This window comes from Sciurus vulgaris, assembly GCF_902686455.1.
Source record: "Sciurus vulgaris genome assembly, chromosome: 4".
NCBI lineage: Eukaryota > Metazoa > Chordata > Mammalia > Rodentia > Sciuridae > Sciurus > Sciurus vulgaris.
Window position 1 is genome coordinate 9604915 of NC_136464.1, and position 21370 is coordinate 9626284.

The 21370-nt window shown below is 48.7% G+C and overlaps 1 protein-coding gene across 1 annotated transcript in view; it reads right to left on the reverse strand.

The window, feature by feature from the left end:
- LOC306660324 (transforming acidic coiled-coil-containing protein 2-like) overlaps positions 1-18945 on the reverse strand; it is a gene marked incomplete at its 3' end in the record, with an annotated part of 155470 nt that extends 136525 nt beyond the window's left edge. Inside the window, 3 exon segments of the mRNA XM_079138430.1 lie at positions 9801-9860; positions 18209-18287; positions 18569-18945. Coding sequence (XP_078994556.1) covers positions 9801-9860; positions 18209-18287; positions 18569-18626 — 197 coding nt within the window. The 5' untranslated portion in view covers positions 18627-18945.
- Between the last annotated feature and the right edge of the window lie 2425 nt (positions 18946-21370).

Here is a 21370-nt window from a genome sequence, read left to right on the forward strand (position 1 = left end):
TGTGGGCTGGGGGGGACAATTGGCAGAAGAAGTGGGGGCCTTGCAAAGCTGGGCCTGCCCCCCGGTTCTACCCACCCACAGACTCAGTCACCTTTCTTTCACTCCTCCAATAAGTGTGTCTCCTGCCGATTTTCAAGAACAAGATGAAAAAATAAGGCTTTGTCAAGACTTAAATCACAGGACAAAGAGATGAGATCTTTCAAACTCGCACTTTACATGATGTTCGTTGAAATCTAATACAAAATTCAGGAGAGGGAAAAGGTTTTTTTTTTTTTAAAGCCCAAGCCACATTTTCAAAAGCCTTCTTCGCAGTGTCCCCGAGCCCCCGTCTTTCCCCCTCCAAACAACCCCACGCCCCCTATTTTGGGAATGTCTACCTTCTTTTAAAGAACTCTTACACCTATGTCTTCTTCTGTCCCCGAGGTGTCACAGAAAATGCCACCCAGAGCTCCCCCCACCCCAACACCACTGGAATGTGGAACAAGACTCAGGCCAAGCGCGTCCTTCCCCAGGACTCCCTGAAGCACCAGAGCAGTGGGGACCTGACCCTGGGTTGTGCAGAATCAAGTGCAGGAGTTACTGGCTGCCCTGCTCCTAGTCACCACGAAGAAGGCGGCCAGTGGCAAGAGCCAGGGGGCCTGGCTGTTAGAGGGAGCTGAGAGGAGAGTTGGGAGACAGGGTCCTGCTGGTGCCGAGACCTGGGTTCTGCCCCTTCTGTCCAGAGGTCATGGGATGAAGCCCTGCATTCCCCTTTGACCTCAGCCAGCACATTGGATCTCTGTCACTTGCGACCCAAAGCAGGCTCCCACAGATCACCAGGTGAGTTTTTGTTGTTGTTGTATGAGGGGGCGGTGTGTACCAGGGACTGGACTCAGGGGCATTTGACCACTGAGCCACATCCCCAGCCCTTTTTTGTATTTTATTTACAGACAGGGTCTCACTGAGTTGCTTAGCGCCTCTCTGGTTCTGCAGCTGACTTTGAACTTGAGAACCTTTGACTCAGCCTCCTGAGCCTCTGGGGTTACAGGTGTGTGCTGCCACCACATCTGGCAACCAGATGAGTTTTGAGGGGAGAGGGTCAAACACATCTGGGAGGTACCACATTGCAGAGCCTCTTAAGAAAGGCACAGTTAACACATTAAGGGTTCTGGTTAAATTTTAACTCCCAGTTTCCCAGTTTCTTGGCAGGAGACCCTTTGTGTCCCACCCGTTAAGGACTCCCGGGCCTTAGGTTCCCTGGAACACACCGTGAGCACCAGACCCCATTCTTTCTACCTTGCTTCAATCTGGCAGCCGATCCAAGTCTGCAGGACAGGACGTTCCCTGGCCTGGGGTGCCTTTGTGAAGCTGGAGGGGCACTGCTGGGAGCTTGTGGGGGCTGTTCCCTGACATGACCTAGAGAGAGGCCCACATCAGCCTGCCCTTCACTGGGGCACCTGCAGACACTCATGAACTGACCGACTCACCAGCTGGACCAACGGGCATGACGCAGCCATTACTTGAAGACGCTCTCTTTTGCCTCCTTCCAAAAATTAACGTTCTATTCACTGATTCACTGACTGTGTCAATCACCCAGGGAACATTCATCTAAAACCTACCGTGTGCCAGATGCAGGGGCTGTAAATGTCAACAAGGCTCCAGCCCCCTCGGTTTGCCCATAGTCCAGGGTGGCAGACCCAGTACCACCACCACCAGGGGTGATCGCAGGGGGCGGCTCCTGCCCGGGAGTGGGTCCCAGCCTCCTGGGCCCCCCAGTAGGGAGGACCCCCAACCTCTGTAACCTCTAAATGGAGGTTTGTGAATTAATTTTGGAGTTTCTGTAGGACACCTGAGTGCAACCTCTCTGTGTCTGGGACTCTTCTTGAGGTCCTGAACCTCCTGTTGGATGGACCTGGCCTTCGGGTGCCAGCCCGAGGAGCAGGCTGGGTTTGCCCGTGTCTCTTCCCTGCCTGGCACATTTTTCTGAGTGGCTGGCCAAGTTCCTGCAATTGTGTCCAAAGGCAAAATGATAAAGGAAGCCCCAGCCTTAGCAGGCTCACAGGGTCCAGGGCTACCGTGAGCGCTCACTTTAGCTGAAGGACAGAATGAGGGGAGTGGGGAGGGGGCAGAGGAAACAGCAGCAGCAGCAGCAATAATAATAGCTTTTGGTCCTTGAGCGAGTGCCAAGGGCCGGCGCTGGGCCAGTATCTCTTCATGAACTGTCTCCTTGAACCTTCATGGCCTTGGAAGGAAGACGGTGTGTGTCCCTGTTTAGAGCTGGGGCTTTGAAAGTTTTCGTCACTTGACTGAGATCACACAGCAGTGGTCTGAATGGACCGTCTTCTCTGACTGCAGAGCCAGGACAGGTCCTCTTTCTTCCTGATCCCCTCGTCAAGGAGAGGAGAGGAGGCAGAGAGAGCTGGGGCTGACTCCTCATCCAGGAGGGGCTGCTGACCCCAGCCTGGTGTGACCTCCACGCTGGCTGAACCATTTCCCCCAAGGGCATCCTGTCCCCTGCCCTGCAGGGCTCGGCTCCTATCCATGTGTCCAGGAAGGCAGTCGTTCCAGGACACAGTATCTACACAGTGCCCACTGGAAATCACTGCATATCCAAGCTCCAAAACTGCCCCGAACACTTTGGAGGCAGGTTCCTCGACTACAGAACTCTGCAACCTTTGGGTGGATGATTTTCATGTCTTGCTCTGATAACTCAAGAATCACAGGCAGAGTGAGTGGCGTTTTTGTACCCAGTTCCTGCTTGTCTGTCATGCAAACCTCAGCTCCCACCACCTCCGGCTGCCTCCCTTCTAATTGCCACAGTTTCTGCACTGAATAGTGCAAATAATTTGACAGCTACACCTCCTGCCTGGTATTCCACAATCAAAACTTCGTTTTTTTCTTTTTTTTTTTTTTTTTTGGTACCAGGGATTGAACCCAGGGATGCTTAACCATTGAGCCACATTCCCAGCCCTTTTTAATATTTTTTTAGAGACAGTGTCTCCCCAATTTGCTTAGGGCCTTGCTAAGGGCTGGCCTTGAATTCACAATCCTCCTGACCCAGCCTCCTGACTCAGCCTCCCAAGTCACTGGGATTACAAGCATGCACCACCACACCCAGTTGATCAAAGTTTCTTTTTAAAGTAATTCTGGAAAGATGTCAACATATCTAACAGCCCAGACAGATGCAAAGGACGAATGGAATGAGGAGGCAGATCTCTGCTCTAATTAAGTGGGGAGGGACCTCAAGCTGCGCTTCCTCTGCAGAGGGAACACAGTGAGGGCTGTGTCATAACCTGTCTCTAAAGAAGAGAACGGGAACATTTTTCCTCTTTGGCCCATCCCCTCTTCCTGCTAGAAAGCTAAACTGCAAGAACAAGACCAGCTATCTCCAGTAAAAATAGATTCGGACAGAGTCAAAAGCAACAGGGCAGGGATGTGGCTCAGGGGTAGAGTACGTGCTCAGCACGCGCAAGGCCCTGGATTCCATCCCCAGCACCAAAAAATAAGTAAGTCAGTGGAACACTGCTCTTTTCCAAGTGCTTTGACACCCCCCCTGATTCTTACAAAATCCCTGCTTACTAAACAAGGTGGGTAAAATAATATTTTCCATTTATCAGAATGAGAAATACAGGTAACCTGCTCAGGTCTTCTGCCTTGAAATCCACTGTTCGTTCCTCAATAATAAAAACACTCAACACTTAGCTAACATTCATCTGCTATAACATCAAATGTATTACTATAAACTTTCTATGTGAAAAAACTGTTTTTTCAAGTGCTTTACATCTTTAAACTCATTTAATCCTCACAACCCGATTTTGTAGATACCAACACAAATCAGAGCACAGAGAGGGTACACAGCTGGAGAACGGTGGAACCAGGATGTGGAGCTGAATGGTTGGCATCTACTTTATTCTGCATTACCATACAGTAGAGATAGTGTCTCTGTGGTCTCTGTCATCTTGTTACTGTGCTCCAAGTATCTAAAACAACTGGATATTTATGAATAATGTGGCACAAGTGCCTAGATTTGATGCCTAGCATAGCACCTGGCACAGAAAAGGTAGTCCATAAATATTGGTGGACTTTATGAAGAGTAGATGATTCTCATTTGGTCTGGCAGCCACTTCTGAGTCAAGGGAAGCACATGCCGCCCTCGGGGCCCTCAATTTTGTCCCCCCACCCAGCTTCCCCAGCCTCCCAACAGTGCAGCGCCCTATGGCTTGCTGGGCCCTGCTGTGCCAACAGGCATCGCTAAAACAGCACGCGTTTCTAAAGTGACTCTTTAACACTTCCAAACAGCAGGCTGGAAACCCATCAGCGTCCCACATGACAAGCCACTTGCCCAGCTGCTTCCTCACATCTTTCCTTCGCTGCCACTGCGTGAGTAAACAAATGCCTTTCTCTGGCTCTGGAATACTCCAGAGCCCTGAGTAGATTTTAAAGCAATCTTCATACAGATATAGCAACTTGCTGGTCTTGAAAAGTACCCTGTCAAAAGCCAAAGTGCTTCAACATTAAAAAAAAAAAAAAAAAAAATCACTGGCCTTGCTTACCTCTTACAGATGCTCCAGCTCCCTGGTTCATGCCAATAAGATTAATTAAAGCATGCCTAATGAGCATAGCCAGGTCATGGCCAGTGTCTCCCCACCTCGTCCAGGCTGGAGGAGCTCCTGGGGGCAGCTGAGTGCAGGTGCATGCTGGGAAGTAGAGCAAAGGTCATCCCCATGGCACTGGGAGTCGGGTTTCAGAAACAACTGCCAGGCTGGCCAAATATGGAGGGCGAACACACGCTCCGTGTTCCAGCGGCAGGCTGCCCGTCTTCCCTGTCCAGGGAGACAACTGCTCGTACCAGGTCTGCCAGGTCATCCCGAATCTTTCCTCACCTCCAAGAGAACAGGACAGACAGACCTCCTCAGGCCAAGAGGACAGCTGGCCCCAGCCAGTGGGCACCTCCTTTGTCCGGCCAGCAAAGGGAGCCTGCATGGGTGGGATCTCAGCCCTCTGATGTGACGCAGCCTGATCCAGTGGAAGAAATGAACATGGCCTGGAGTGGAGAGAGCTGGGTTCGAGTCCTCACTCTTCCCTTAAAAGATGGAGCGCATAAGGACATCTGCGGTCTGATGTGACTGTGCCCCGGGTATAAGGCTGAGGAGGTTCTGGGTAGACACCAAGGAGTCAAAAAGGCCATGTTCAGTGAGAAGCTGGCGGAGTGTCTGCATGGAATCTGTACTCTCCTTGCAACTTCTCTGTCAATCTAGAAAGATTCTAAATAAAAGCTTTAGTTTTTAAAAAATGACGTGGTTCCTACCCTCATGGAACTTCAATGAGTGGATGCAAATGATATTAACCTTCCCGATCTCAGAAGCATTTGGGTTGCATGTGGTGTCACCCTAAGAGGACCCAGGAACCTCAGAGACGCTAGAGCTGACGTGCTCTGATCACTTTTGTCTGTAGAGGAAAGGAAACTCAGACTCCAAGACCGTGCCTGGTATTGATGTCTTGAGCATGTTTGGTCTATTAGAAGCAATCTGGTTGAAGGAGGGTTAGTCGAGGGCAGAAAGCCCAAATGCACATGCCCTTGGACAGATCCGCTCACCTCTTTGAACCTCGTTCCCCATCTGTAAAATGGGGACGCAATCCCTGTCCTCCCTCCCTCAGGGGTGACAGGAGCACCTCGTAAACCTGGCGAAGAACCACACACAAGGAGAGAGGCTGCGCTCGAGGAGCTGGCTGTGGGAAGGCCTGCAGGGCGAGGGCGCCGTGGCATTTTCTCCAGCACGCCCCACACGCAGGCAGCCGCTTAGCTTCCCTGCCCCGCTAGAATTCCCACATCCGCTCATTCTCCAGTACTGCAGCAGCAGGCGTGACTCAAGGAAGAGGAGCAGGAAGCCCAGGGCGGCGCGCCCACCGCTCAAGGCTGCTGCTGATGTGCACGTGGGCAGACTCTGAGAGAGGGGATCTTAATCCCAGGGCTGCTCTGAAGGTCGAATAAAACAAAACCTGCACATCACTTAGCACATGGCTAAGCCACAGTGGACATGAGCCATGCTAGTGATTATTATTATAGGAAGAAACAGATCCAAAGCTCCTTAACTGAGATCCCCAGTGGCTACTTCAGCTTAGGCCAAAGTAGTCAACCAGGCCCTCAAAAGAGGCACCTGGCCCGAACCTGGACCCAGGCTATTCAGATGAGTTGGTGACTGTGTCAGTGAAAACGATCCCCACCTCTGGGCCAGTGTGATGCGTCTACTGGGAAGTTCTCTGTTGTTATGAATACAGGCTTGGTGCTGATTGTCTTTTCCTGAGTTTCTTTCCCATTACTGTTCCACCTACTGTCAATACATTTGAGAAAATATTGCTTATTCCACTGGTTCCTCGGGAGCTAAAGAAAGCCCTTCCCACTGACTCGGCACAGGGCATTTGTGGCTGTTGGCAACATGCACACAGTCACAGGCCCTCCAAACAGAACAGCACACGCCGCCTGGCGAAAGCCGACCTCAGCCTGCAGAAGCAGATTCCCTTTCCTCCCCACGACTTTCTCTCCATTTCCAACATGTGCCAGGAGGAGAGGTCCCAGGAAGGAGCAGCCTGGGCCCAGCTACACTGCTGCTGATGCTGCTGGGCGCTGTCTGGAGGCAGCCTATGGCAGCCTGAGTGTCAGTCACTGAGGGAAGGAGCGTGAGTAACAAGCAGGACTGGTGGGGGAGCAGCTAAGGCAGCCCCCAGGATGGGCCAAGAGGAGCGGTGGATGACGTGGCAGAGCAGGCTGCAGGCTAAGTCTGGGAACTTTCCTCTGCCAATGGCTTCTCTTCCCTCAGAACGCAGAGTGGACTAAAGCCAGGATCCGAACAGCATGCTCGCTGAAGAAATAAGTGTGACTGGTCAGAGGGATCTCGAGGCGGGACTATTGTGAAGCTATTCAAATGGACTTCTTGAGGAACACCACACTGTCTGTAACTCATTCAACACATGAGTTGTTGCCAAAGAATTGCAAAAGCAGAAATCCTTAAAGTAATCAGCTGGCCTGCTGCCAAGAGGCTCAGAAGAGAGGTCCTTTCACACTGGCGTCCCCACCCCGCTCCAGGACAGCCTGAAGGCCCCACTGGGGACCCTCTGAGTCCTGAGCTGCTCCATCCACCTCCTGTCTGTCTCTTCCGACCTAGTGTCTGCCCCCAGATGAACAATCCTCCCGCTTCCTAATGGCTCCATTCTGTCCACCTTTCCTGATGCCTGGTTGACCTGGGAACCCACTAACTTGAGACCCTCTCAAATATGCTGATTTTCTTTCCACATTTCCAGAATGTCTGGTTCAATTTCCTTGCTGTCCCTGATGTTGTCACTAAGCTGCTTTGTTTCTTCCCACCTGTGGAGCCCAGAGCCCCTCTACTGCCCTGACACCAGGGCCTGCTGCCTTTCAGGGCCCTCACGGGGCCCCACCCACCAGCCCCCATCACGCCTGCTCTGGCTTCCCAGGCTTTTAATCTCTACCATCTCAGGACCTCCACATCCGTCTAGAACAAGGAACTACAGAACTGCACGTTTAAAAATAGTGGAAGTGTCCCATTTCATGTTATGCATTAGCAAAACTTAAAAAAAAAAAAAAACCCAAAGAAAAAAGCAGCAGCACCCAGCCCAGTTCCTATAGGAAATGCAAGGATGCATTTGCCTCCCTGCCAGCTCACTGTCCCCTGTGCAAGGGAAGCTGCGCCGGCGGATCATGGCTGAACTGTTCTGGTGCTAGAATAGTGCCTGATAAGCGATTTTTTATTAACTAAACTCATTTTTAACTGATGTGTAAAAGTCAAAACTACGCAGAACAATGGAGTGCTCCAGGATGTTTCAATATATGTGTATTTTGACAGGGCATTGTAGCATATGCCCATAATCCCAGCGACTTGGGAGGCCAAGGCAGGGGAATTGCAAATTTGAGGTCAGACTCAGCAACTTAGCCAGACCCTGTCTCAAAATAAAAAAATAAAGAAGGGATTGGGGAATGTGGCTTAGTGGTTAAGCAACCCGGTTTAATATACACGTTACCGTTTAAATCAGGGTAGATGCATCCATCTCGCAGACATTTGTCATTTTTATGAAAACACTGTAGCCTCAGCAGAGGTGCAGCTCCTTCCTCCATCTGACCGCAGCTCCGCGCCCCTGGTCAACCTCACCCACTGCCCCTGCCTCCCGCAGCCGCCTCCCTCCTCGACTCGTGTGAGATCATCTTCAGATCCCACGAGGGAGCTCACGGGCGCTTGCCTTTGTGTGCCTGGCTCATTCCACTGAACACAATGATCTTCAGTTCTACTCACGTTGAATAGAAAGTTCATTAACTTGCTGGCTTGTCTATTGTTCTGGCTTGTCTGACTCCCTGGCTGGACCTCAGTTCCACCGGGCAGGGACCTTGACTGCCCTGTTCCCCTTTGGAGTCACTGCGCCTAAACCAGCACCTGCCCCCCAGTGGGGCGAGGTTCCACAAGTGTTCACCAGTGGCAGCTTGTGGCCAGGCCCCTGAGCTCTGCTGCAAAGTGCCATGTGGCCCTGAGCCAGCCCAGAGCCCCTCGCCTGGCGGGGAACAGTAGGAGCCGTGCCCAGGAGCCCCTGGCAGCTCTCGCCCTGGGGCGGTGGGCAAGGCCTTGTCCTCCTCACTCACACACAGAGCAGAAGAGTGAAGAAGATGGGCCACATCTGGGATTATCTCCACCCCGATTCCAAAACGCTCTCTTCCACGTGTCTCATGACACAGGGCCACGTGAGGCAAAGCTGGGCAGGTGGCCCGAATTCTCCCCCCAAACGTCCCCCTTGAGTCTGGGCCAGCCCTTGAAGCAATGCCGGAGGCCCCCAGATTGCCCGAACCCAGTTTGGAAACCACAGGCCTGGCTGTTCTCTGTAACCCCTGAGGACCAGGGTCCTAATCTCACCCTTTCGCTCACACAGGGGACCCAGGATGATCGTCCATCTGAGTCCCTTTCTCCATCCACAAATGGGGAGTGACCCGCCTGGGCCTGCCCGCCTCACGAGGAGTCGGATGAAGTCACACATGTTCAAAGGCGTCACCAGGTTTGGCTATTTCGCAACCTCAAAATCCCTCCCTGCTGGAGCAGGAGAGAAGCAGATCCCTCCAGCACGCCCAGCCGCTGCCGGCTTCAGGGTGGAGCACCTCTCAAAGCAAGGACACATCGCCTCCGTGACCAACCCGGACACACAGGCATGACAGGACTTCAGAGCAGGCCACGAGGAGCCAGGGGCCTCTGCCTCCCCCACCACACCCACGGGCACACTAACCCCGACATCCTCTTCAAGAAAACCCACTGTGGAAGGAGGTGAAGCTCCTCACCTGTCCCATCCCTGGAGGTGACAAAGGCCTCCGGCAGAGCCAAAGCTGCGAGCTCAGCTAGCTGCATGCTGCATCGTGACACCAAGGGCTGAAGGCAGTTTGAACTTTTTAATGACAATGAGTTTTGCCCACTGGAGGTGAAGGTGGGGCCACTGCCTCCTCCCCAGCCTCACTCCAGGACAACAGAATTCCCAGCAGAAGTTCAAAGGATTGGTTCCCAGCTTCTGCCTCCTGATCCTTTGGCCGCAGAAGCCTCGTTCCTCAACTCAGAGCACTTCAGCCAAGCCAGTATGGGGATATGCACACCAAAAGGTTATTGCTAAAAACCTAAACGTGTACTGCTCATTTCTACTAGGGGTCGATAGGAGTAGGTGATAGACAGGGAGGAGGAGAAGTCTAAATATCTAAATGTACATGCCACACCAAATGTCTGCAGCCAGAGATGTTAGGGGGGCTGAAAGCCACATGCAGGGCAACACACATCCAGTACCTGCGCGGGGTCAGGGTTCGGAGGCCACAGGACGACATTATGCGGGTTGGCATCCTCCTGCTGAAAGCCAAGGGTTCTTACGGTTAAGACAGGCTGAGGGGAACAGACACCTGTAGGCCTCTGGCTTCTACACCCAGGCCCCAAGTGCAGGACACACTCTCGCCCACCCTGCCATGGGCACCCAGGTGGAATCAGACCACAGAGGGAGAGGAAGCTGTAGCGAGGATGTGTGAAGATAGCAAGCCCAGTACTGGGCAGGCTTGTCCCTCATCCTTGGCCCCAGTGACGCCCCTAGCCTGCACACCTGCTCTTCACCTACAGACGGGAGGTTCCTCAGCTCAGGTCTTTCTTCCTGAGTTCTCTGGTAAGCGGGCTGCAGAGACCCCAGGTGCAGCCTCACAGATGAAGAGCCTGCTGAGAGGAATGGGGGCCTCGTGACGCGGGTAGCACAGGAGCCCAAGAAACCAGCGTAGAGGCATCAGTGACCATCCGGACGTGCGGTGAAGGGGTCGTGGGGATAACGAGGGGAACCCTTGGGTTAGACGATGTACTGGATCTGGACCGCCTCTGTCCTCTGAGGAACTGCTCCGCACTCTGCACTCAGTGGGCCTGCCTGTGCCCTCTAGGGGCGGTGCATGACTTGGGGGGACTACCAGAGCCTCCACATTCTGGGCACAGTGTTTGAACCCAGGGAAGGCACACGAAACAATCAGGGCTGGTCCAATTCCTTAGGGAGGCCAGATCAGGCTGGACCTCTAGCTGACAGAAGCACAGAGACCTAAAGCTGGGACAGGTATCTCTTCTCTTCAGCCAGGTTGAAGGATGTCCCTGAGCACTGAGGAATCACAGAGGCAAGTGGAGCGAGGCCCAGAGAGGAGGGAACTCAGGTCCTCTTAGGAAGCTCTGGACTGAGCCATGAGCCTTGGGCTCCTCGGTTCTACCAGCCAACAACCCCTGTCTCAGTCCACCATTGCTAGAGATGGGCTTCTGTCTCCTGCAGTCCCCCAAAGTCCTAATTACACAAAAATTCAGAAGGACAATGGCCAGGCCATCAATTAATCACAAGGCGATGCAGTAGATGTGGGAGTGGCAGTGTGCAGAGTTGGGGTGGCCCCCAGGTTCTGGTCTTAGATGGCAGAATAGATCGGGATGCCCAGGAAGGAGAAGGCAAGAGGAGAAGCAGGATGGGGCAGATGCTGAATTGGGTCTGAGGAACTCAGGTGGCTGTAGAGATCCCCAGGAATTGGGGAAAGCTCTTGCCTGGTGAGGGGAGAAAAGTGAAATTCTGCAGAGCAAAATTTGCAGCCCCGACGCTCAGCAGGGCAGACAGCAGGGAGGCCAGGGTGGAGCTGGTGGGCCTGGGAAGCAAGACCCAGGCAGAGTGGGATGAGGGTATCTAAACTCCCCAAGCATTCTTACCTTTCTGATTAGTGAGGTCCTGAGGCATTAAAATAGTCATTGCTTGCAAGGCCACAGTGAGATGGGCCCTCACACCCTGATGAGAGAAGCGGTAGCCCCTTTCTGGAAAGCATTTTGGCAAATGCACACAGCAAGAGCCTTTCAAGATTCCTTACCCTTCATCTGGCAGAGCATCCCATTTCTGTGAGTCTCTGCCAGGTAACAAGAGCATCCCACTCTGGACAAGGGGAAGAAACCCAAGGCCTCCTCACTTTGCCTGAATTTGGGTCAAAATTTATCTCAAGCTAGGGAAGTTTACCCACTGCCCCAAGGAGTTCTGTTAGAGCAGTTAAGAAGGCAAATACTCCTCTGTTCTTGGCACTGTTGGTGCTCTGTGCTGGACGATTCCTTGTTGGGGGAGACTATTATGAGCATTATAGAATATTTGGCAACAATTTTGACCTCTGCCCACTAGATGCCAGGAGACCCTCACATCTCAGCTCTTAACACCAAAACTGTCTCCAGACATGACCAAGGCCCCTTGAAGGACAAAAATCACCCCTGGGTCGGAACCACTGCTCTATCCTGTTCACAGAAAGCAGTGGGACTTCAGGGAATTTAAATAGATCCACAGACTTCAGTGGATCCCCTGGGTTTGTTAATGAGGAGCGAATGCCAAGCTCAGCAAGTGCCCTGTGCTGCACCTGCCCTGGAGGGCTCTCTGCAGGTGGCAAGCCTCCTCCACTCAGATGCAGCAGGGAACATTCCTCCAAGGGGGACTCTTCCACGGGAGGGGGGGGGGGGGGGGGGACGGGACACGACACCTGAGCTGACCCAGCCAGCAGGCACCCTTCCCAGGTTCAGAGTGTTCAAAAATAACTGAAACCGCTTGCCAACTTTTTTTTTTTTTTAATGTAAGATTTATTTTACAAAATCTTTCAGAAAACAGGAGTAAGCACTTCTCAGTTCATTTTGTGGGGCTAGCATTACTCTGATACCAAAACCAGACCCCAAAAGAAAACTACGAAGCAATATTTCTTATGAATTTAGGCACAAAAGTACTCCACAAAATATTAGCAAATTGATGCTAACACATGTCAAAATAATTATACACCAGAACCAAGTGGGATTTACTCCAGGTGTGCAAGGCAAGTTCAATATTTGAAAATAAGTGTGATCTAACATGTCAACAGTCCAAAGAAGAAAGATACCATGGTTATTTTCAACTGATGCAGAGAGAGCATTTGACAAAATCCAACACCTGTTTGTGATTTTTAAAAACCATAAGCAAACTGGAATGGAGAGGAACTTCCTCAACTTGACCATGGGTGTTTATGAAAAAAAAAAAAAAAAAAAAAAAAAAAAACCCTGTAGCTCATGTCTTGCTTAACAGCAAAGACTGAATGCTTCCCCCTTGGGAGCAGGGAACAAGGGAAGGGTCCCACACTCACTGTTCTTAATTAACATTGCACTGGGAGTCCTGGTCGCTGTAATAAAGAAAAAGAGAAAAGAAATGAACAGCATAGGGAATGGAAGAAAAGAAACAAAACTGTTTCTATTTGCAAATGACATGATTATCTGCATAGAAAATCCCAAGGAATCAACATGCCGACAACATAGCCTTGGGAACTGGTAAATGGGCTCATCACATAGTAGAATACAACATGAGCACATGAAGAATCAAGGCACTCGGGTTGGGATTGCAGCTCAGTGGTAGAGTGCTCGTTTAGCATGTGTGAGGTACTGGGTTCGATCCTCAGCACCACATAAAAATAAATAAAATAAAGGTACTGTGTTCATCTACAACTAAAAAATATATATATATATAAAATCAAGGCACTCACCATAAACGTGTGGGCACCAAAGTTACAAACAGCACCATCTGTAGTCACTCCAAAGAAAACTCACTATTTAAGTAAAACTTAACAAGACATGTGCAGGGTCTGTTCACTGAAGATTACAAAATGATGGTGCTGAGAAGAAATAAAGATGTTCTAAATGAATGGACAGTCCATATGTTCCTGGAGAAGATGACTCGGCATAGTAAAGAAGTCTGTTCTCCAGCCGATCTACACTTTGATAGTGTTTGTAATTCCTATCAAAGTCCCCGCAATCATTTTTGTATACATAGGTCTATTCCAAATTTTATATAAAAAACCATAGGCCCAGAACACCTAAAACAACTTGAAAGAAGAATAGAGTGGGAAGAATCACTGTATCTGACTTCAAGACTTGTTATGTAGCTAGAGTAATTAAGACAATAGATGAAGTAGAACTGAGAACCCAGAAGTGACCCACACGAATATGCTTAAATGATTTTTTTTTTTTTTTTTTGGTACTGGAGATTGAATCCAGAGGGTCTTAACCACTGAACCATATCCCCAGCCCGTTTTACTTTTTATTTAGAGACAGGGTCTCACTAAGTTGCTAAGGTTGAATGAGAACTTGGATCCTCCTATCTCAGTCTCCCAAGTCACTGGGATTACAGGCAGGGGCCACGACACCAAGCAGTTTAACTGAGTTTTTGACAAAGATACAAAAGTAATTCAGTGGAAGAGGAATGGTCTTTTCAACAAATGGTGCTGGCAAGACAGGAATGGGCAAAAACTACGACAAACACTAAGAAATGACCCTCAACCTCAAGAGAACAAGATAGGCCACTAGAGAAAATATTTGCAAGACATGTCTGAATAAGGGCTGCTATCTAACATATACGAACCTCTTAAAATTCAGTAATAAGACTACCAATGACTGAAAATGGGCCAAAGACTTTCACATAACCCTCACCAAAGGAGAGAGAAAGAGGGCAAGCTGCCTCTGAAAAGATTCTCCACATCATCGAGCATCAGGGAAATAAAGCTACAATGAGATACTACTACACACCTACGAGAACGACCAAAATGCAGAACACTGACCAAATGCTGGCGAGAATTTGGAAGAATAGTGTGTTGGTCAGAAAATATGTCACAGCTTTATATTGCTGTCACAAAATACCTGAGAAAAAGAACTTGAAAGGAGGAAGGATTAATTTTGGAACATGGTTTCTGAGGGTTCAGTTCATGGTTGCTTGGCTCTGTTGCTTAGGGCCTGTCATGAGGCAAAACATCACTGTGGGAAGCAAAAACTCACCTCATGGTAGCCAGACAGCAGAGAGAGAAAGAGCTTTTATAACAAAGCCTCTTCCCCAAACCATTAAGCTCCAAATCCGAATCCGTAAGTGGATTAATCCATTCATGAGGTCAGAGCCCTCATGATCCAATGCCCTATCAAAGACTCCACCTCTGAACCCCGTTGCCTTGGGGACTGTCAACACATGAACACTGGGGGACATTTAAGACCCGGACCATAACATATAAGAGCCCTCATTCTCTGGCTGGGGGAATGCAAAGTGGCTCAGCCACTAAGGCAGGCCGTTTGGCAGGTTCTTACAAAAGTAAACACCCTCACCATGTGACCCAGCAGTCCACTCCTTGCTATCTACCCAAAGGACTTAAAACATGTCTACACAAAAACCTGCACGTGGATGTTTACTGCATCTTTATTCAAAATGTGGAAGCAACCAAGATGTTCTTCTATAGATAAGCAAAGTCTCGCACACACAGACCATGGAGAGTTATTCAGTGCTAAGAAGACACCAACACCCAGCCGTGAGACACAGAGGACCTTAAACACGTTGCTAAACGAAAGGAGCCCATCTTAAAAAATGCTGCTGCATGATTCCAATTATACGACATTCTGGAGAAGGCAAAAACCACAGAGATGGTAAAAAAAAAAAAAAAAAAAAAACCTCTGGAGGTGCCAGGGGGTGAAGGATGGGGAGGGGCAAAGCACAGAGATCTTGGGGCAGTGAAAATACTCAGCATGATACGTGCCATACAATTGTCAAAATTCATGGAAGGTACAACATCCGGGTGATGGATGTCAGCGTAGGTCCATCAATCATAGCAAATGTATCACACGGCGGAGGACGCTGACATGGGGGAGGCTAGTTTGTTTGGGACAGGCCGTGTATGGGAAATCTCTGCACCTTTGGCTCAATTTTGTTTTGAACCTAAAACTGTTCTAAAAAATAGTCACGTCCCTCCCTCTGTGGGGCTGGGGATTGAACCCAGGGCCTCATGCTAGGCAAGTGCTCTACCACTGAGCTACATCCCCAGCCCAATTTATTAAAGAAAAAAAGAAAATGAGCTTCAACCTAAATTTAGCACCTTACACAAAAATTCACTCCAAATGGATCAGGAACTGGAACATAAATGTAAAATTTAAAGATTTTTAGGAAAAAGAATATCTTCAGGATGTAAAGATGAGCAAAGAATATTTAGACTTGATACCAAAAGCACTATTCATGAAAGAAAAATGGTTAAATTGTACCACTTCAAGATTTTAAACTTTTGCTTTGTAAGACCCTGATAAAAGGATGATAAGTTTCAGAATAAGAGCAAATACTTTCAAACCATAATTTGACAAAGGACTACTATCTAGTCTATATAAAGGACTCTTAAAACTCAACACTAAAATAACAACAATAATAATACTGATAATCAAGTTAGAAAATGAACAGATATTTAACAAAAAAGAATGTGGATAAGAATATACCCACCAGGGATACAAGCCAAGGCCACAGTGAATGCCTGTAACTACAGTAATACTGACATCTTTATTTACTATGCTTTTCCTATACATATATACCTATGATCAAGTTTAATTTATAAATTAACCACATTAAGAGATTTATAGCAATAACTAATAATAAAATATAATTATATAACAAAACACATTAAGTTATGTGACTGTGGTCTCTTTTTTCACCCTCTTCCTTGTGATGTGAGGTGATGTAATTGTCCCAATGATAAGATGAAGTGAAATGAATGACATAGGCATTGTGATGTAGCATTAGGCTGCCATGTAAGGGTTACTTAAATACAAGCACCACTGAATGACTAACGGGTGGGTAATGTACACAGCATGGATACACTGAACCAAATGGTACCCATCCTGCACAAGACAGTGTGAGATGTTATTATACTACTCAGAATAGTATACAGTTTAAGACTTATAAATTATTATTTCTTGAATTCGTCCATTTAATACGTTTAGGTCATAGTTGACCCCAGATAACTGAAACTTTGAAAAAAGAAACCATGTCTACAATTGGCAAAAAAGCATGTGAAAGTTTTTCAACATCATTATCCATCAGTGAAATGCAAATTTAAACCACCATGAGATCACACACGTCCAGCAGACCAGCGACATCAAGTAGGGATAACACCAAATGATGGCCAGGAGGCAGGGAAACTGGAAACTGCTCATAAATAGCTGGTGAGAATATAAAATGGTATAGTGACTGGGAGACAGTCTGGCAGTTTCTTTTAAAACTAAACAGGCAACCATCACATGACCCAGCAATTGCTCTCTTGGGTATTTATCTTAGAGAAATGAAAACAACAACTTTATTTGTAACAGCCCCAAATGAGGAATGATCCAGTTATGCTTCAGTGAATGAAAGATTCAAGGAACTATATAGCACCTCCACACAGTGGAATACTGTTCAGCAATACATACGACTTGGATAAATCTCAAGAGAATTATTAAAAAAAAAAAAAAAGCTGTCCTAAAAGGTCACACATGTTATGATTCTATTTATATAACATTATCAAAATGACAAAATAATAGAAGTCAAGAGTAGATTAGTGGTTGCCAGGGTTAGGAACAGGGGACAAGAAGGAAGTGGGTCTGGCTCCAAAGGGCATTGAGAGGCGTCGGGTTACTACACAGTCTTTCAAGAAGTTATGCTGGAGGGAAACTGGGTAAAGAGTACATGGGATTTCACTGTAATATTTCTTTAAATTGCATGTAAATCTACCATTATCTCAAAGTAAGAAATTAATTAAAAAAAAATTGGGGGGCTGGGAATATAGCTCAGTTGGTAGAGGGCTTGCCTCACAAACACAAGGCCGTGGGTTCAATCCCCAGCACCGCAAAAAAAAAAAAAAAAAAAAAAAAAAAAAAAAAAAAAAAAATCAAGACGTCATAGAAAAATAGGGGCTTCGGGCTTCTTTTAATGAAACAGGAAAATCCTGCAACACGGAGCTCACATTCCACATGGCCACCACCAGCTGGAGTTGAAGGCAGTTGATGGCCTCTGGACAAGAACTCGCCTGTCGGCCATAGTACCCACCTCTCCCTATTGTCTCATACCCACCCGCACCTATCATTTCTTGCCTGCCCTAAAATCCCTGGAGTTTGCACCTTTTCTTTAGACCGTTTCTGTTTGCCTGCTTGAGAAAAGCAAATTGTAGGGAAGAAAATGGCAAAGGGAAAAATAAATTGCAGTAGGCTGGCTTTGAGATCCAATTTTCTCATTCAAAGAACTCAATACCCCGAATCCAAGATTTCCACCATGTGTGAGGTAAATGGGAAAGTGTGTCTCCCTGATCGTTTCTCACAGGGACATTGTTAATATTCTCAGACTTAATGTGGATCATGGTAGAATTTGGATACATTTTATTCCCAGCCTTAGGCACAACCAGCCACTTAAAAGCCCATTCCTCAATTGCGAAGACCTTGCCTAACAGGAGAACAACATCTTGCATTTCATCTGCTCAACCCTGATCAACCTCAGAGTCACTCTTAGTGGCCATGGCTCTATGTAGAGGAAGAGTGCTGGAAGAAGCCAGTTGCATTTGAACCTCCTCTGCTCAATTGGTGTTAAGGTGATGAGTGGGCAGTCCGGGAAATAACGTGCCGTATTCTCATTACATCAATTTTAGAAGCTCAGCATGAAAAGTAAAACTAATGCTAGTGGCTTGTAAAACAAGAAAATTCCAAAAATGCAAGAAGAAATGCCTCCACGCTAAGATGAGTGCCCACGTGCGTCTAGGCACAAGCTGGGGCTCTGCTTGGTCCTTCCTGGGCCCAGAGGAGATGCCAGGGAGCAGAAAGGAGCATGGTCAAGGTCAGCTAAGAGAGCCGTGTGACCCCGGGGAGGAGCTTCCCCTCCCGGTACCCACCTGGTGCTCCGCGGTGCTGTTCTCGTTGCCCATGGTGACTCAAGGAGTCCAGAGTCCCTCGGAATTTTGTCAGGGGCAACTGGAAGAAAGGAGAGGGTGTCAAGGCTGCAGATGGAGGGGCTCTGAGGCCCTCTCTGTCTGCTGCTCTCCCCGACTCAAAAGCCAGATGATGTGCAACGTTTATCTCTGCAGCCACATCATGGAAAATTACTTTTGAAGGGTTTTCTTTTGCAACATGCCACCCAGACTGCTTTCCCAATACGGGCTGGTGCTTCTATTCTCCGCCCTGGGGTTGGCAGACGCTTCTGGAAGGCGTTTGTTCCTGGGTCTGAGTTCATGCCAGTGTACACATGTACGTACAGACACAAACAGTGACAAAGGGGCCTGTGGGCCAGAGAGCTGGAGGAGCGTTGCTCATCCGAGTGTTTTGTGTTTTCTGTTTCTAATCGGGTTCAGCCTGGAAATGCGGCGTGACTGGTTTGTCGCCGCCGGTGGCAGCAGAGCCCGGTGTCAGACATTAGGAGGCGTGAAGCCCACGGCTCGCCAACAACATATGGTTCTCATAGCTCTTACTCTAAACACTTGTTTCGTCAAGTCAGTTTCACTTCTGCACATATTTTCATGAAAGCAGAATGGTTTCCTTGCTGGGGAAAGAGGGTAGTAGGGAAACCACGGTGGAAAATCGCCAAGACGGGGAGAGTCATCCCACCGTGCTCACTGAGTGACCTGGTTTGTTTACTAAGGATCTCCGTAATGACGGTGCTTCCCACCCTGACGTCATGTTCCTGAGTTCCTGAGACCCTGTCACACCAGCAGGACTAAGCCCTTCCCTTCCCTTTTCCCTTCCAAGGTGGACAAACCTGTTTATGGAAGTCTTTAGAAACCAGAGCCGATGCCTGAGAGACATTTCCTGTGGGAAAACTGAGGCTGGAGAAGATAAGGAGCCTGCCAAAGACCCAGTTTGGGAGGACAAGAGCTGGAAGTAGAACTCAGCCTCCTGCCTTGTAATTCGAGATTTTTTTCCACGGGAATAGGACTTTCATGGTGCTATTTTCTCAAAAAACTTAAAATTCACCCATTGGTTTGCTTATTTATTCAACCAATTCTGAGGGAGTAGTAAAGGTGGGCTCTGCGGCCTGAACAATCATTGGAAGTGAGGCCCAGATAAAATGCCCCCAAGCAGAAAATCCCAAGTGACGTCACCCCAGTCCCCAATCCTCTCACCAGAACTCTTTAATTGAAACAGTGATTCCTTACTAATTTCATGCCATTTGCTGTGGACACACACACACACACACACACAAAATCTCAGGCTCACATATAGAATGAAAAAATCTTCAGGTATTTAAAATTCATCTCCAGGCACAGTGGCACACACCACTGTAATTCTATGGCCTTGGGAGGCTGAGGGAGGAGGATCATAAGTTTGAGGTGGCCTCAGTCATTTAGCAAAGTCCCAAGCAATTTGGTGAGACCCTGCCTAAAAATAAAAGATAAAAAAGACTGCGAATGTAGCTCGGTGGTAAAGTACCTCTGGGTTCAATCCCCAATACCAAAAAAAAAAAAAAAAGATTAAAAGTTATCACTGCAGTTTATTTCTTCCATTTATTTGGCAGGTGATTCTTCACTAGAAAATGTTAAGTGTTGCTATTATTAACTTTTCTGCATCCACCAAGTTGAACCGTATGAAATGCCAGTTTCATATAATCTGAAGTGATTAATTTTTGACACTGAATCACCTGATAAATTTAATAATTTTATTAAAAACTGGGTATCTGAACTAGAGATTTTTTTTGTTTGTTTTTCTTTTTTGGGACCAGGGATTGAACCCAGGGGTGCTTAACCACTGAGCCACATCCCCAGCCCTTTTGTATTTTATTTAGAGACAGGGTCTTACTAAATTGCTTAGTGCCTCACTAAGTTGCTGAGGCTGGCTTTGAATTCCAGATCCTTGGGATTATGAAATAGGTTTTGAACAGACTGAAGAGACTAGTGAACACCTGTGAAGGGTAAGCTTCAGATCCCGGGAGGGAAGGCCTGGCTGCATCTGGAATCCCCCGCTGGGGTCTCTGCAACGACCTGGGCTCCCAGCCTGGCAGTGAGTGTAACGCTCTGCTTTCCACTTACCTTTGGGGCCGGTCTGGAATTTGAATGCTGCCTCCAGAGAGTCTGCTTTCCAACAACCAGGCTTTCTCCTCTTCCACTCAGAGGCCCAGGCCCTGAGCCGCCTCAACCAGCCGGGCAAACAACCTGTCTCCACCCTGCACTGGCACAAACCAGCTGAACTTCCCACCTGGGCCTGGGCCGGCGATCATACAAGCCTGCCTGCCCACATGGAATCTGCACTTCCCAGCCTCCCCTCCCCGCCTTTCGCACAGAGGATTTTCCCTGTTATTGCATCAGTGGGGCTCCTTTCAGAAAAGGCTTATCTGACCAAAGCAGCCCCTGCCATCTGATTGGCTGTGCCCAACAGCCAGGACTGTCCTGGCACAGAATGGCTCCTGGCCTCCCTTTCTAGGAAGGAGTCGAATGCTCACAGGGCTTCCTGCGTGCACCTGGGAGAATTCCACTGCGACTACCGCGGAAAGACAAGGACACCTGTGGGAACCTGTGGGAGGACGTGGCACCCTGGCACCTGTTGGTGGTGTGTGTGGAATGTGCTTACCCAGGTGAGGCTGGCGTTTCAAGAGCGAAGCTGTAAAGAGCAGCAGGTGTGCCCGCCCACGGGCGCGGATAAAGCCCCCGGGACCTGGCAGGGCCGTGGCACTCACCCAAAGACCCTCCTGCAGCAGCCCCTCCGGCTTCCCAGGATTCTCCACCTACTGCCAGTCAGCCCCTCCTTTGCATGAAAGTAGCCAGGAAGGAGGGGGCGTGGCAGAGCCTTTCATTTAGAGGCAAGTTCTACAGAAGCCCTTACCCAGCCTCGGGGTAGCACCACTCCAGGGAAACAAATCAGCCTTTCATCAAAGGCTCCTAGGAGGTATTTGAGGCTCCCCCAGGGAAGAGCTGGATGCAGGGGAGGAGCTTAGTACCCCACTGTGGGTTCTAACAGCACAGGTGTGTACGTTTCAACAGATGAGTGGATAAACTCAACACACACACAGGATTTCCCCTGTTATTACATGTGGGGCTCCTTTCACACAGAGGACCGTGGAATAGTAT